This window comes from Protomyctophum bolini, assembly GCF_963924005.1.
Source record: "Protomyctophum bolini genome assembly, chromosome: 2".
NCBI lineage: Eukaryota > Metazoa > Chordata > Actinopteri > Myctophiformes > Myctophidae > Protomyctophum > Protomyctophum bolini.
This window is the reverse complement of record NC_137863.1, coordinates 37,896,430-37,914,644: the sequence shown is the minus strand read 5'-3', so window position 1 is coordinate 37,914,644 and position 18,215 is coordinate 37,896,430. Positions and strand designations below refer to the sequence as shown.

Below are 18,215 nucleotides of genomic sequence, written 5' to 3'. Positions count from 1 at the left end.
CGGCCTGTCAAAAGTCTGGAATGTTCTGACGTAATCCATTTAAATGTCGCTGTGCTTGTCATTGTGCATGCACTGCATGGTCTTGGTGTGCAATAATTTGAGCTTTTTCTGTAGGGCGTGACATCCTGGGCTTTACACTGCTTACTGTGCAATGAGAAGTAGTTAGTGAATGGAGCAACAACACACTGTGTGTGTGTGTGTGTGTGTGTGTGTGTGTGTGTGTGTGTGTGTGTGTGTGTGTGTGTGTGTGTGTGTGTGATCTTTTGTCATACTGTAGCATTGACCTGTCATCCATGCGTTACATTATCCACTTAAATAAGACAATTGACTATTGGTGGTGGGCTAGATGTTATTTTCACTGAATGGTGGCATATTATGACCTGCCCAGAATAGGGATGCTATAGGGTTCATGTGCGTTAAGTCAATTCTTCCCCACATCTTTACAAATGTGCACCACCGTCCCCCCACCCAAATTTGTAAGGAAATGCACAAATTTTAAATGTAGCCATTCAAGCCAGGCCTGTAACCTTGGGTGCACCTAGAAAATAACTCGGAATGTTGTCTAGAATTTCCGCACATCCATTCCAAGGTTGGCCTTAAAGCAACAAAGAGAGAGAGGGGATGTGGGTGTATGCACAGCTGAGTGAGATGGAGTTCAGCACACTTCTATTGGACTTTTTGGTCTCTAACCCTGCTGCTTCTGCTGAAAAGGGAACATCCTTGGTGCGGCATTCATAAAGTTCTCTTATGCCACTTGAGAACTATGGGGGTTTTCTGTTGGCTCAGCCTGTTGTGCGAGCACTACAGGTTGAGCTATCCTTGGATTACCCACTCCAAAATTACTTTTTAGATAAAGTTGGATTGCTACACTTAACTCCACGCTGTGGATGATCTGGCACGCTGTCAGGACCAGGGCAAAGCTCAGATGAGGCCATTACTCTGTGTTTGCGTAGACGTCTTTGGGGATTGCTTTGGTGGACGACGTGCAGATAGCTCAAGCCTGTATAGAATTTAACCAGGCTCACTAATATTGTCTGTAAGCGCCGGGTGGTGTTCAAGATGTTCGTTTGTCAGAATCTGTCTAAAATGAACGCCTCTCCATGCAATCTACTGTATGTGCTGCTGATGAAGCATCCTTTTCTGCATAACATTTACCTGTCCTGCTGATTGGAGGCCAAGACTTCGGCCTGACTCACACCTTCGCAACAGATTGATGTATGCTTGTTGTATGAGACTTATTGACTGATGCAAGCTCGCAATGCATTTCCAATGGGAGTCACATGGTTTGACACAACATTTGTGTTGTATGAGGGAGAGGGGGGCAGTCTGAACACAGCCGAAAGACGTACAACAACAATGTTTTGTCAAACCATGTGACTTCCATTGGAAAATGCTTTGAATCCCATGCTAAGACGAGTCCTTGACCAGCAATTACTGATGCAAGTACAAAATCTAATGTTCTATTTGAGAACAAGCAAATTAATAATAAATGAAGACTGATACAATTTTGAATAAAATTAGAATGTATGTATATTAAATTAATTTGATTTGATATTAAACTTATATATTAAATATATTAAATAATATTTCCATAAAGCATAATTGCTACAGTACATACAGTCTGAGAATGATTCCCTTGAACCATCAGTCTGTGTTTTAACAGGACTCCATAATATCTTTGTTGATTACATGCATAGCCATATACCGTAATCTCTCGTATAACTTACTTCATGAATGGCCTTCGTAATATGAATTTACCAAGTGAAAAATGGATTTAATTTAGCCCAGTGCTTATACTGTTGGTGAAGAAGGAGAGGAAAAGAAATCCCCATAGTATTGTCTCAATTTGCAGAAGTCGCTGTTGAGTTTTAATTACTACAATGCCTCAGTGTGCTACAGTTTGCCACATTGACCTGGGCTTCAGTGGCTAAAACTATTGACCGTGATTGCACGTTTTCTGGTTTGCCTTCTTTGCTCTGGTCTTTCCCACCACGCCAGCCAGACCTCACCTTGCATCGCATGGCGTAATAAGCTTCTTATATTCATTACAGGCTTTCACCTTGGCATGCGTTTTGCTGCAGCAAACACTCGTTCATGTTTTATTAAAACAACATACAAGCAGGTGAAGATCAGAGACGGACTAAGGGATTTTAAACCTAGCATGCCAACACGCTGCTACTAGAGATGCCAAGGGAGGCAGATCAAATACCTTTGAAGCCGGTTGGAAAAAGAATGAAGTCGAAAATCGTTATAGTTGACTTCATGGGTTTTCCAGTGTGGGCTTCAAGTCTCTCGGTGCGCTATAGCTTGGCTCAATGCAGGAGAGCTCTGCGGCATATACCGCTACTCGCCGCTCTGTTGGAATGGGGTATAGAGGGAGGCTAACGGCCAATGGGCTTGGGAGATTTGTAGTGCAAGAGAGTGATCGAATGTTGTGTTGATAGATTGCTGTTTTTGAGGAAACCATGGCGGTGTGAGTAATGCTATAAAGAGCAATGGAGGCCTATGCCTGCCGCCTCCGTGTGCTCTAATCACGTTGGTCTAAAATCTCTAAATCATGACTGCAGACTTTTAAGTTATTGATATAGAACCACATTCTTTGGGAAAATATATCACGGACGAAGAATGCTCTCTTTTGTCTTTTGTATCAAACTACTTGACACTTATATTATTTGAAAGATTGGTGAAACAGACGTTGCTCTTAAATTCTGCCACTGCGGGGGCTCTCTCAATGCTGCATTGTAGGTGTTGGGCATGGGCGGTATCTATTTTTTCATACCTTCATACCTTCCTGACTTTTCACTGTGGTAATCTGAGCCTTTACATGGTAAAGTAAAGGCTGAGCTGCTGGTGATAGAAGTCATTGTTGCATGTATGACATTGTCCGCAGTCTAGCCTATATAATGCAGTGTGTCTAATATGCAATTAGTCTGGCAAACAGAATGAAGCTATTGGAGCAACTCAGACAGTTGGAGCCTTTTTTTTATTTGTATGGTGCAAAATGAAGACAACATTCTGATAAATACATACATATTCGTCAGGTCATGTCAAGGAAAGTCTACAATGAACTTGAGAGGCAGAGGCTGCAATAGCCAGGGTCCTATGAGCGATCTGTAACTATCATCATTCTGCACATGGCAGACTGCAATTTGTCTTGCTTGCTGAGTTTTGATACTTACTGTATGGCCCATAGAATACTGAATAGCAAGTAGACAGCACCTTCTTCTATACATTCAGCATATTGGAAGTCACTGGATCCGATATCACTTGTTGTGGATACAATAATTTTGCTAATATCCCGCCTTTGTAGTTTGTAATTGAACTCATCTCAAGATAAATGTATATGTGGCAGTATATTACGGTTCTATATTTTTGTCAGTATTGAAAATCATACCTTCGGCATATAGGCTCTCGCCTCTTGTGTTCGAGTCCCGTTCATGACTACCTCTGCTGCATGTCTCCCCCCGTCTCTCTCCCTCTTTCCTGTCGATCTCCACAGAAAAGCCAAAAAACATCTTAACCCTGGTATGCCTTAGTTAATACCGTATGAAACACAACACAGGAGGTGTGTGTGGAGGGGAGGCGTGGCGTGGGTCAGTTTAGGCAGAATGTTGAAAGTAGAGCTCATAACACCTACCTGTCCTTATCACACGGGATCCGCACCTAATTCCGACAGAGCAGACATGCGCTGCTCCCGTGCTTGCGGTTATGGTTAGGCCTAACCCCTTAGGGTTTGAGGTACGTAGGTTGTCGTTTGTCGGACCAATGACTCGTCTGAACTCTGAACTAAGTACTGCACCCCATCTTCTCTTCACGCTGCTAACATGATCAGCCTGGGATTGCACGCCAACAAACTGTACTTCACATTGTTCATCTGACCATGTGGTGGGTTTTTTAGGGGGTTCTTTTTTATTATTATTTTTATTTTTGTGGGGGGGATGGGGGGGGCTAGTGTTGAGAAGAGGTTCCTTGCCGAGTAAATGCAGAGCTGTCCTGCACGGCACGCCTTCCCACGGCCACTGCAAATAGCCACTTGTGAAGGCGCTACATTCTGTAACCCCTGCCTAAAGTCTGAGGCCACCGCAGTGCACAGTGTGTGGCGCTGGACGTGTCAAGGTCTAAAAGCAGCCTAAAAACGGCCCACCTACCTGCGTCTTATCCACTTCCAGTCTCTTTGGTTGTCGACTGCTTGGTCTCGCTGTGCTCACTCCATCCATAATGCATGGGAGATGCTCCATGTATCGGTCAGTGTATCAGTATTTGTTAATAAAATAATTGCTCAGTACCCATTTTGGGCGGGAACCCCTTTTGGTGTTTCAAACATTATGTTATAATTTAGCTATTGAAAAATAGCAGATCTACAAGCTCATAGCGCGCCACTCGGTGGCGCGCTATGAACTTGTAGGTCTGCAATTTCTGAAAACTCGTTAAAATGTGCCTCAAATCTTTCCGAAAATTGTCATGATTTAGAAAACATTTCACTCATTTCACATCATCATACATCACATTCCGTGCTCAGCCAATCAAATCGTCACTGTGGGGTACACTGTAACACACAAAGCTATAGGAGGAGGGGCTAGCTGCCCTCAAAAACGTATATCATATTCGGCTATAATGCGTAAATGGGATTTGTTTTTACGTCCGGATACCCCCCGTCCAGGACAGGCTTCAGACGCGCCTCCTCGGGAGACTTGGCTCAGATCTGGACCCATTTGATTTGGCGTTAGGAACCCGTTGCGACCGCATCATGCCTTCGCTGACATCAACCCCAGGCAGGGTTCGAACCCACAACCTTCCGCAGGCATTATGCTCTAACGGTCTAACCACTATGCTCACACATGATAGGTTGAAAGTGGTTAAAATCAAATGCATATAATTGTCGTTACAAAAGTCAGATAATATCTGATTGACTGATTGGCACCAGACTGATACATCGGTCAGGTTTTAATATCTGATTGGCTGGCACCAGACTGATACATCGGTCAGGTTTTCATTACTTTTATGTTTATCCCCGGTTTTTTGAACTGAATAAAGTTAAACGAGTCTTTTCACTTGAACATTGAAGGAGAAGAGAGCCCACACTACAGGGATTATGGGTACACAAAACGTTCTTGTAAAGAGAAAGATTATTCTGGCCCTTGTTGCCACTTCAAATATCCATGATGGAGTGTCTGTAAATACGAGAAGGAAACCAGACAAAGCAAACAACTGTGCGAGGAGCATGGCCTCTCATTGACCTGTGGCCAAGTAGTATGAGTGAATGACGGAGGCAAGTCTATAGTAGTAGCATCATTGTACTCAGAGTGGCCACTGCCCTGGATCCCATCTAGTCGCAAATAAAGAAATGTAATAACAATTGTTATGAGACTGTGAGAAAAAGGTAATGGGCAGTAGTTATATTTTTCCAATATCAATAACCAAAATGTTTTTGGTAAAAATCGTTTACCTACTGCATTTTACTGTAACTGTGATGCTTGGTACTGATGTAAACATGTTAACAACACTGCTTTACTACGCTGTATTTATCAATTTACTTCTATAGCCTACCGGTATTTGTAAAAAACTAAAAATGAATAAACGGAACATAAAGAATAAAATAAACACTGCTTTACTAGTGCCTGTCCTGAGCCGGACACCCAGACAGTGGTGCTGCACTGCTGCTACTTATTTGTGTTCCTTATATATACAAGTTCAATGTTAGAAACTTCAAATAATTGTATTTATTTTTTCCCAACTTGAATAGAATTCACTTTTTGACAACATTGGTAAAAAATAAAACAATAGTAATAATTGGTGGTCTAGTAGTGGACTCTCCACACTACGGGCTCGGCATCAGACTCGACTGTCTCCTGAACTAAGGTCTTACCCTGGGACTTGGGTATAGCTGCCTGGTGGACGAACTCGTAAGAAATCACCAAGATTTGGCTTTTGGTGACTAGTTTTTGAATTTTGGCGTGGTGTTAGGTATGGGTAAAAGCTGTGCAAACGCGTTGGGCTGTTTGCAGAGACTCAAATATTAGATACTTATAGCTATGGTTCTAAACCAAAATAATTGATAAAAATAGATTTTTCAATGCATTCTGTTCCTATTGGGTGTGCTAAATAACATACTAAAATATTAGGATAAACAAACAACCAGAAAGGCATCGTTTTCAATATGGCATCGGTGGCTAAATTGCCTATAAACTGGGATTTAATATGTAAAAAAAAAAATCATAATTATGCACTTAAGCTTCATTAACCCATTTTGACCTGGGAACGATTCTGCAAATGTCTTCTAAATCCTCACTGTTTAAGCCTGATTTATACTTGGCTCTCTCTGGTGTCCGATGCCGGAAATGACAGATCTGCAAGCTCGTATATCTGCCATTTCCGGTGCGTGGCACGACATGCAAACCCAGTATGAATCCAGCATAAATCTCCTGTAAGAAAGGACGTCCTGGTCATGTAACCGCTGGTTTCCATCCTGACACTTTTAACATGCTTCCTGTGTTGCACACGCGCGGCCGGACACACACTCATGCACACATAGTAAATCTACGTCAAAAGGCATTTCCTAATAATAATAATGATGTATGCTGTGAAATTACTACCTGGAGCCGTGAAACGGCAGTGCAGCATGTGATTACTAGTACATCGTCCTATACTGTCTTCCGCCTTCTCTCTCTCTCTCTCTCTCTCTCTCTCCTACACATGCACTGTGCACCTCTCTCAATCTTTCAAAGGGTGTTCAGGTTAGATTGCTGCTACTCTGTAAAGGACAGAGTCTCCACCAGCCAAGTGCAGGTATTTGCACTCAGTGGTGTAAAGTAACCAAATACATACATGTACAGTACTGTATACGTACATCTATTTTTTATTTATTCATCAGTATTTACAATTTTCAATATTTTCAAAACATATTGTTCTTTTACTCCACTACAATTTTATGAAAACTTTAGTTACTTTGTAGATTTAGGCACGCAGCAAAGTTCGTCAGGATGGGGGACGTGACACACTGTCATGCTTGGTTACCAGCCAAGGTGCCTGGACCGCAAGCCGGCCCCCTGGCCATAACGTCACCTTTTATGTAGCCACGTTGTTGCTGAAGTCATCAGTCCATTAAAACCTACGGTAAAAAGTAAACTAGTTTGATTCAGTATAGTCCACAATGTCAGATTCAATAGTACAAAATCAATGCCGCTGGCTGTGTGGGGTGAGTTTATTGAATGATAAGGGGATGTTGCAGGGCAACAGCAGTAGCTGTAGATGACGTCAAACGTTTTTTTTTGTCCCAAGTCCTGCACCACAGACCAATCAGAAGCATCGGGTGGATTCCTCAGATGTCCCGCCTCGGCGATAGATGACTTTCCAGGCTGAGTAGCGTAGTGACAAAACAAATCAAGGAACGCAGAATGAATAAGGCTGCAAAGCAGGCTAAGATCTACACATTCATGTGTGTTGCATTGCGTCAGTATCTGAACAATTTGGAGGGGGTCGTTGACGAGGTTGAGAACCTCTGCCATGAAACTGTATTGTACTGTATGTGCTGCTTGGACATTAATAAGACTCTTATGATCTGGGCCTTTTGGTTCTGTTGTCAAGTTTATGAATCGATTTGGTGTTCATCTAATGTGGACTGGATTTTGCAAAAGAAACTGATCAGCCTTGTAGTCAGCAAGATCAGCTGAGGACAGACACACGCGCACGCACACAGACACGCAAGGGAGATTAAAACCCACTTTGATCTCAAGGCTCCAAAGCCAGGGGTGGTGTTTAAGTTTCCTTTTTGTTTTTGTAGTTGAACCTAAACACTTTTCAGAGCACGTCTAGGGCGTCTTAAACGTCTGGTCACATGATGAATGTTTTAACCGAAGCCTCAAACCAAGCGATAGCTCACCGTCTGGCTTTATGCTGAGTGGGATGTTTGAGGATAGCAGCTGTGTGCATGCACGTGCAGGTGTGTCTCCACGTGTGCACGCACGTGCGTGTGTGTCGTGTGTGTGTGTGTGTGTCGATCCAGGTTTTTTTTTTCACACCCACACTGTCACACTTGTCACTTCTTAAAAAACCCACATAACCAGCGTATCCCTGTCTCCCTAGCCACATACAGTACATGCATGCATGCATGCATGTGCTTGTGCACCACACACACACACACACACACACACACACACACACGTGTTTAGAAGTGAAGTGCGAGCAATGAGAAGGTGTGAGACTCTGCGTGTGGGTATCACACTCATCGGTTCCCAGCGTTGGGCACACATGCTGTACACGCGCGACCTCTCACGACACAGAGCGTACTCCCCTGGGCGTCCCCCCCCCCCTCCCGTGTGTGAGGAACAGTGGTCTGACACAGCCTGTCCCTTTAGCTCACTTCTAAACGTCTGACACGGAGAACACGGAGGTCAGCCTGACCTACTTCTCTTCCCCCCCCCCCCCCCCCACGATGGTAGGGTGGGGGTTAGATGAGGGGAGGCGTGGAGGTGCTTTCGCCTCCATTGCTGCTGTCCTGCCACGTTAAATCACCGCTGTTCGTTAGGGGAGACATTCGGGTGTGTGTGTGTAGATGCCCCCCCAACATACACGCACGCGCCCGCGCATACACACACACACACACAGAAGTGCTATGTCGTGCGTTTGCAGGTAGATGCTGCGCAGCCCCCCTGCAGAGAGCTGTGTCTGACTCAGTTTGTCTACCAGTGCTCACAGTCGCCTCCCTGACCTCCACTACTTGCCTTCACATTCATCTTCCACGCTGTTCTTCCACAGACCTGCATCCGTCTTTAGTTGGACTGTTAAAGTTAAAAAAGTTGAAGTCCCACCATTTGTTGTCGCATACATTACACATGCAGACACAGCCGTGAATCATGTAGTAGTTGATCTCAGCCCCCGATCCTACCGTTGATGCTGAGTGCCAAGCGGGGAGGCATTGGTTCCCATTGTTACAGTATGACCCGGCCGGGGGTCCCACTTTCAGGACGGACACTGAGTTGTGCAGAGTTAAGGTCATTGAACACTACAGGAGGACCCCCCCCCCCACTCTATAAGGAAGATGCTATTAGGCCCCTCAAACAAAGCACAACTAGCTGTGGTGGTCACGTCATTTTGCCTCCAGTGTGGTTATTATAATGTACTTTTAATCGCCTCCGTTCTTTCACTCCGGTTCACCTCCACTCTTTTTGCATGAAACGACCCCCGGCCAGTGGCGTCCGCGCCGAGGCCCAGACGGAGAAGAGAGCGCTGTGCTTGATGTAATGCAACCCGTCATACAGTAGGGAGGGACACGGGGTCCTTGTCAGGAGAGGAGGGCGGCCAGGGGAGAGTCCATTAAAAAGTAAACCTGCCTGCTTGACTGTATCAATGATTTAGGGCTACCAGAAGGCACGGTAATGCTTCTGTTCCTTTGGCACCGAGGCATGGGAATGCCACACGCATGCACACACTTGCACGCACACACACGCACACACACAGACACACACACACACACACACACACACACACACACACTTTCATTCAGTTGTAAAAGGAACATGGTTTTAAGTGCTAAAGGCCCGATACACTTTGTGTATCGGAAATAGTTAATTGACAAGCTCACAACGCATCTTCGTGTATACAACTATAAGTACAAGACATAAAAGTACCGGTGTAAATCAGGCATAAGTGGTGTGTACTGTAGTCTGCGTCACACACACTTCCTCCCACTGAGGCTTTTCCACGCTGGAGGCATCTTTAGTGTTTTAAAGTAGCATAGCATAGCATACTAAACAAGGGCCACTTCGCAGCTGTTTGTCACCATCCACTATGTATGATCGCGTCGCTCTTGGGGGTCACATTGTTTTATTCAGTCACACTAATGTGTGTCTGTGTAGCGAGGCAGCAGTGGCATGTGGTCCACGCAGGAGAGTGGCTGACGGCACAAGGCCACAGTATTTCATGTGTAGTGGTGGCGCTGACAGTGCAGTCTGTGCAGAAAGGGAGGCCTGGACAGTCCTATGCCTGGTTCATAGTTCTATCACGCAGTTGGGCTGCTCCACAGCCACGCTGTGGAGCAGCAAACCCAAAATGTTCACGCACGCCCGCGCACCTGTCTGACAAGTCTTGTGTGTAAATACTCCACCGCATGGGGTTGGCTCTGTGGGGAAAATAGTGTGTCCAAAGCACCGTGAGAGGAAATACTCCTGCAAAATAATATCTTTTGCACTTTTTACTCCGCAGTGCTCCGAAACGTTCCTGTTCTTATTGAATATACTGCAGTCTTTAAGTTCGGTCACGCATTTTTGTATACTACAGCCTTAACACTAGGCCTGTATTGAATATACTACTACGGCCTTCACACTAGGCCCGTTTACAATATTGACGTCTGTGTTTGGAGAAGAAGAAAAATCTTCCTCTTTGGACAAATTAGTACTTGTTCACCGTCGGTTGATGCTTCATATCCATACGAGTAAAATCGCTGGGCTCATTTGTTTATTTTGGAATACAGTTCTCATACGACTCGATCTAACCTTTCTCTATGGGATTTTCAAATATAACTCATGTGACCCAGGGGGGATAACGGCCTCTAGACGCTGTGATGTCAGACTTTGGTGCTCTATCAAGTTAGTATACTACAACCTTAACCCATTTTGGGCGGGAACCCCTGTTGGTGTTATAAGCATTATGTTATACTTTAGCTATTGAAAAATAGCAGATCTACAAGCTCATAGCGCGCCACCGAGTGGCGCGCTACGAGCTTGTAGGTCTGCTATTTTTGTGAAAAGGGGGCCGCAAATCTTTGAATATATATTTCAGAGCGAACATTTTTACTAAAATATTGGCTTCTGGGGGGTCCCTGGAACAACATATTTTGAGATGGCGGTCTGTGGCCCAATAGAGAGAATTGTGGGGGTCCTTGACATGAAAAAGGTTGAGCACCACTGACATAGAAAAATTAGGATTTAGAAGCATTCTTTTTTTATCGACCTCAGTCCAAAATGGGTTAACGCGAGGCCCATCACTTATTTGGTATATACTATGGACTAGGCACTTGTGTTGAGCCTAATTTAAACCATGTTGTGAGCTCAAGCTCACAATGTTGTATAAATCTGTATAAATCAACTACGCATTAGTTCCTTTTTTTTTTTTACCACAAATCCATTATTATCATGATCTCTGTAGTTTCCACACTAGACTAAACTGTCGTTCCGATGTTACCGCATTAAAGTACATTTGAATGAGATTGATTGTGATTATCATTAGTCTGAAAACCTGTGTGTGTTTAGTTGGCCAGTCTGGTAGTAAATGCTATGTGTGAGAATGTTTTGTGCTTTTTTTTGTCGGTACCCAAGCTTGGGATTTTGTGTTGACTCTGATCCAATTAGACTGAGCCATTCCTCTGCCACGGGGAAAAAGTGTTCATTTAACATCATAGTGTAAAAATTAAGATTTTACTGTATAGGGTAGGTGTGGGACGGAGGATGACTGAGTTAAGCAGTCACACCTGAGTCAAACTAGAACTGGACTCAGAGCTGGGTGTGGCTGCGCACCTGTTGTGCATGGACTTGATTAAGGCACAACAGGGGGGGCAGTCAGACAGATATTTCGTGAAGCCACTAAGGAAATCGGGACTTCCTGAAAGTTCATATAATGGCCTGTTGTGGCGCTGTCATTGGGCCCAAAAAAACCCACAGCTCCATAGAGGCTGTCTATGAACGGGAGCCACCCCTCGTTCAGTCAAAATAAAAACCAACGAAGAGTAAGGGAGGAAGTCCAGCCTTGTTGTCTGGGCCAGCCAATGGCCAGCTGGGCCCAAACGGATCTAGAAATATGGCGACTTACAGTTTAAGGAATTACAGGCTTCATTTTACGTCCATGTTAGACCCGGGGGAACGCTTTTGTCTATGGGCACAACAGGATAAATCAGTCATCTCCACAAACACTCAGAAGATAGCCTCTGTCCGGACAGTGGAGAGATCGCCTCTCCTGTGTAATGTGATATTATTGTGTATAATTCCCTGCACATGAAGGAATAAAGCTACAAACCCAAGGAAGCTGCCTTGTGTTGTGTCCTTCCTTGCCCTGGGTAGTGACTAGTCGGTCACAGTAGGTCTTCATACGAATACTGGAAGACTCTTCCCGGAATTTTCCCCAGTGAGGGGGATAACTTTGTAATATGCTATTGGCTGTTTGTATTCTTTTTGGAAAAATATAAAAAGATACTCCTGTGGAAAGGCTATATTATATTACTTATATTGACCCTATAAACAATTTAGTATTATTTAGTATATGTAAGGTTTTGCCCCCTCAAATGGTACCTTGTCAGATAATCCCCACATATCCTACAACAACTTCTGTGAACAGACTTCACTGTAGTAGCTTTTCATAAATTATATTTGTACTTAGGCTGTCTGCTGTCATGAAAGTTTATAGTTGGAGAAATTCAAAATCCTGCTGTCCAGCCTCTCCCACCCCTCACTGGGAAAATTCTGGGAGGAAAACAGAAACGGGGTGAGTCTTCTTGTTACCCTTCATAGACCCCTTCATTCTGCCATTTTGACTGTGGACTGCCCCTCCACCCCATTATTATACGCTTATCGGAGAATAGAGTCGGTCGCCTGGTCCACTTCTCCTGGATTGCGTTGGCATTTCAGGGGGATTTCAGCAGCAAGATTGACAGCATTACAACGAGGCTGTCATTATCGTCTCTCTTGAGGTATAATTGTCTATAGTAATGTACAAGCAGCTCCAATCTAATGTGCTCTGGGTTTTCTCTATTTTTTCGTTTTCTCTCTCTGTGTGTCTCTCTCGCACATGTGCACATGCACACACACACAAACACGCTTGCTCTCTCTCTCTCTCTCACACACACACACACACACACACACACACACACACACACACACACTGCTTATCTCGCGTGCGTCCATTCAACTCATCGGAGAATCCTAAAGCTTTTTAGAGCGGCCATCTGTCAATACCACTCCACAAAGTGGAGAGGGGAAACGTGCAGGCAGCTAGTGGCTCCGCTAAGCCTCGTTCTGGCCGGGCTCCAGCTGGTTCTGGGGGGGCCTGGCTGGGACTGGTTAACCCAGGCCTTGAGCAGCACCACTCTGCTGCCCTTAGCCTCCTCCATCAGGCAGATGGTTCAAACCTCTTCTCCCCCTCCCATCTTCTCCAGTGGCCGTGAAGTAGCTTGTAACAGTGTAATGAGTTAACTTCCAAAATGATCTACATAATTTAGAGACCCCCCCCCCCTCCTTCTCCCCCAGGACCCTGCCGAAGCATTAATTAATATCAGTCTTCGCTATATCAGCCGACATCCCAGTGTGGGATATTCCTTCTGGCCTCTTTTTTTGTTTTTGGCACCCGTGGAATTTGATATGTTCTGTCACTAGAATGCAGCTTGCTAGGCGTCAACATTAACAACATGTATCGTTTCCTGCATGGAGAGGCTTCGTGCGGTCTGGTGGTGCCCAGTGAAATGTGGACACGGTTGTTACTTGGCCACGTACCACGCAGAGGTCGGGCCGGCGAAGCCATCTGACCTTGGCAGCAGGAGTTGTGAATAAATGTAAATGATAGATGGCTACATGCCCACAGGTTGCCCGCCTTTCTTGGTAGTGATTCCGTGGCAGCTGGCAATGATACACTCTGTCCATCCATACACAACACACTTGTTCTCACATTGCAGGGTTTTTCTTTTCAATACATGTTTACTAAAACCTTGTTCTCTCTCTCTCTCTCTCTCTCCCTTCACAGAACTCAATACGGCACAATCTGTCATTGAACAAATGTTTTCTCAAAGTGCCTCGTTCCAAAGATGACCCAGGGAAGGTAAGATGCATTATTTATTCATATGTCTGTCTGTGTGACACTCGCCTTTTTTTTTTTTAATGTAGCATAGCAGCAGCTTATTGTTGCGAAACTTTGCATCTCGTGTTATCTGCTGTAGAAAAATGTTAGTTTTGAACGGCTGCCAAGGCCCTGACAGTCTGGAAATGCATGGTATGCTCATAATCTATTATGAACCTTCCGCCCCCCTACAAAATAGCATGGCAAATGTAACTCCTCAGTCCTCTCTGAGACCAAAGCAGTTCAGGAGATGTGGGGAAATGCCAATGGACGGTAGAGCTATGATGGAACAGATTTCTCTCTCTCTCTCACCTCTTCCTATAAGGATGTATAGATACAGTAGACATGTTACGGTGGGAGGGTTTGTTTCTAGGACCACCCAAAGATTATTTCCCCCCATCTTATTTTACCTCAGAATCTCGAGGGATGTCCTCTGATGTATTCGGTCGTTTGTACATCTGGCGTCTACGAGCATATATTTAGTGTGATAAAGGGCTGCATAGGTCTAACCATATGTAGCCTAACCTAGATTCCATCCAAGCACTCCGAGAGTGTACTACACATGCTCGGGGAACTACACAAATAATTGTACACAACACACTCCCACAGATGACAAAACACACACACACACACACACACACACACACACACACACACACACACACACACACACACACACACACACACACACACACACACACACACACACACACACAGAGAAAGGCATGAAGAGATATGCTTGGCTCTGTAGAGGATGGGGACTGAATGCTAATTTCATGTTTTGCTGTAATCCTCTGATATTGACACTCCTGGGACCTGCTCCACTAAATACAAAATAATCTATTGCTGTATGGATCCCATTCCAAATGCATAGCCAACATGCTCGCATCCTTAATGTTTAATTTGGAATTTTCCTCACTGCCTTCCCCCCCTGAAGACAACTTCAAAGAGGCGCTAGCCGCTTGTGATTCGTTGCATCAATATTGTAATGTGGCAGGGATATAAGAACTCCTGGTTGGACGAGATAGGAGAGGCATGTCAGTCTCACACAATCTCTCTCTCTCTCTCTCTCTCTCTCTCTCTCTCTCTCTCTCTCTCTCTGAGATTGTGTAAGAGATGATGCTTGGTATGTACAGTACACATGCGCGCACGCATATCCTGTCTACCTCGGAGGTGGGAAAGCGAAGTCGAAGTCAAGTGTTGACTTCCATTACGTTTTTTTTTTTGTATTTTATCTTACCTGGCCTCATGTCATGGACTTTAGCATCAATCTGCAGTGACTGATAACCAGTGTAATTACTATAGGTTGAGACGTGGAACACATATACGTTTATTTATATATACCGATTATATAGTGGGTAAAATGGTGCTACAGTATCATTTACATTCAGAGGTTAGGGTAGCAGGGTTCATATTCAAGGTTTTCTTTCGCCACATTAACCCTGGCGTCACTATTTTGGGCATGTCATTAACATCTTCAAAAATTGCTGATCTACAAGCTTATGATGCATCACATCGCAACACGCTGTGAACTTGTACATCGGCTGTTCTATCGGCTTAAAGTGGTTAACAATCAGCAGAGCCTTTGTTTTCAATGCTGCACAGTGCTTACTGTAATTTCACTATAGCACCAGACGCCATAGACTCACTTGGCATTGCTACGGTATAATGCAGCATATTTGTGAATAATTTAACAACTCTTTATGTGGGGGGGGGGGGGGGGGGGGTTTCTGCTAGTAAGTCTCTGGGGAGGACGAGCAGAGAGATGCAGAAACTCCCTTCCCATGGGGTTGAACTTTCTTTTTTTTTTTTTTATCCTTTTTGCCTAATTAAAATAAAAAACGTCACCCTTCCTGGCTCTCTTAACAGTCATGGGTTTGTGTCGCCTCCTGGAGCTCTAATTGAAACGGTTAACGGCTAAATATTAACAGCGAGACACGCTCGGATCACACGTGGCGGCTTCTGCATCTCACCTCAACTGTGCCCTCGTTCCCGTCCGGCGTTTTGAAAAGCTCTCGTCAGGAACGCGGGGGGAAAAGGCCTAATGAGGTTTTTCAGCATTTTAACTCTAGCCCTACATCGTTACCAAAATGTCTCTTCATCTGCGCTTGATTGCGCTGTGAATAATTCCTCCCTCCAAGGAAAATGTTAATTGACCCGCAAGCCTTGGAAATATTAAAACATATAATTTTGCCCCCTGAAGAATATAGGCCAGCACTGGGTTTTCTCTTTTTAATGATTGGAGCGGTTGTGCACAGTAAAGATCCGGAGTGTTTCTTGAACCACATGAGGGAAACAAAGAGAACTGTGGGCCAAACAAGAGTGGGCAACCCGTTATTGTACAGAATAGAATACAGTACTTGAGAAATGGATTGCTGGACGGTCTCCGCTTTTTCCCATTGAATTTTCTTATGGAAATATCAATTATTCTCACTGCTAAGGAAATAATTGTATAGGTCCTGATCTCACTTTCTCTTGACAACTGGGACTTTATCGGGGGTCGTATGAAATATTAAAAAATAGAATTCTGAACTTGCAGGGCCTCAGGGTTCAAAATCTCATTTTTTAACAACTGTAAGCTGTGTTGCTTTTGGCTTCGGGGGTTGGAGCACCATTGAAAAATAAATTAAATGGGGCCCGAATGCAGAGATAAATAATGCAGCCTGGGTGTGGAATTGCTCGCTGCAGCCCCAGAGCCAGCCCGAGCTATTCTCTCCTTGATTAGCCCAGCTCAGACCTGAGAAGAAAGCCAACACACGGCAGGGCTGTTATAGCTGCTGCCAAGCTGCTGGGTCTGCGGCAGAGGAGCCTTCACCCCTCGCTCGCTACCTTAGGCTGAGGAAGTCCAGCTTCAGGAGAGGCTTAGCGTTTCACCACCACCGCTAGCAGTCCACCTCGATGCCTGTGTGCTGTGCAAACTCACTTTCTTACTACACACATGTATTAAACGATTGTTTTTAGTATGGATTGATAATTGTAGATTGATTAATTATAGGTTGATAATTGTATGGAAAGGTATAGAAAGGCCTAACCAGGGACTGGGAGGCGAAAATTTGCCTCGGCTATAAACCCCATATACAACGCAACGGTTTCATGTTTTATAACTTGATACGTTTTTTTTTTTTGTATTGTCCCTGTTAAATAAACGTATAAATAAAATTAAATAAGTCTTTGTGTTAGGATGACAGACTGCGTTCATTTCAGCAGAAGAGACCTGTGCGTTGGGAGTACACACATTATTATAGCTAAAGCCTTCTATGCAGAGATGCCAAAGAAATGTCTGAAGCCTCCTCTGTCATGTCCTTCCAGCGGGGAAGTCCCTCAGTCCAATACTAACATCCCTGTGATACCAGGTCATAGTGTGTGTGTGTGTGTGTGTGTGTGTGTGTGTGTGTGTGTGTGTGTGTGTGTGTGTGTGTGTGTGCTTGTGTGCTTGTGCGCAAGTGAATCTTATCCTGTTGTGAACTGAGCTCACTGGTTGGTTCTCCTGTCTGCAGGGCTCCTACTGGGCCATTGACACCAACCCAAAGGAGGACTCCTTGCCCACTCGGCCGAAGAAGAGGCCACGATCCGGAGAGCGGGTGAGTCTGGGGCAGAGAAGTCTGTAGAATGCTAACGGAAATGAACGATCCTCATTATCTCTCATACTGTACTATGCTACCCTGTTGTTTTTTTTGTCTTCTCTCTGCCAGCGTACTCTACTCTGCTACTGTACGCTCCTACCTCGCCTCTTTCTTTCCCATCCTGTGCATTTGTGTTCTGTTTCAGCCTCACTTTATTTTCTTCCTTCGTTGTTTTCTCCACCCCCGCCCCCCCCCCCCCCCCCCCCCCCCCCTACCCCCACTTCTCATCTGCTCCATCTCACATACAGTATACGTCGTTGTTGTTGTTGTCACATCCCGCATCGTCTCCCCACCCTCCTCTTCCTACCTCGTGTTACAGGCCCCCCCGGTAGGAGTTATACATATCCAGACTTTATGTAACTGCCTCCAACGTAGCTCTGCTTGCCGGTCATGAAGTGGAGCTCCTTATTAATAAACTATGCCCGAGGCGGCCATTACATACGTTGCGTTCCTCGCTCATTTTTTTTAACAAACATCAATTAATGGCGAGGCCGTGTGCGCTGGTTATTCTGAGCGGGCAGAGCTTTTGGCTTTAATTATGGATGAGTCTTGGTCCAGCATAACGTTAGCGAGATGGAGCTCAGACTGACCTGGCCCTGGGGCATCCCACTGCTGCGGCCCACCTCCTCCCCCCCCCGCATAGAGCTGACCACAGGCTACTGTTGGATACAGGACACTGTTTACTGTGCTGGCTAGGCACACACCACACACAGTATACACCTAAAGTAATATATCTATAGATACAGCTTTTTTTAAGGTTATTGGGTGAATTTGTAG

At 44.8% G+C, this 18,215-nt stretch overlaps 1 protein-coding gene across 2 annotated transcripts in view; it reads left to right on the top strand.

The window, feature by feature from the left end:
• The window catches only part of foxj3 (forkhead box J3), a 105,187-nt gene that overhangs the window by 63,239 nt on the left and 23,733 nt on the right, over positions 1–18,215 (top strand). For both annotated transcript variants that reach the window (XM_080783280.1, XM_080783279.1), the window contains exons 3-4: positions 13,723–13,797; positions 17,313–17,396. In XM_080783280.1, the coding sequence (XP_080639406.1) occupies positions 13,723–13,797; positions 17,313–17,396 (159 nt within the window). The remainder of the gene's footprint in view (positions 1–13,722; positions 13,798–17,312; positions 17,397–18,215) is intronic.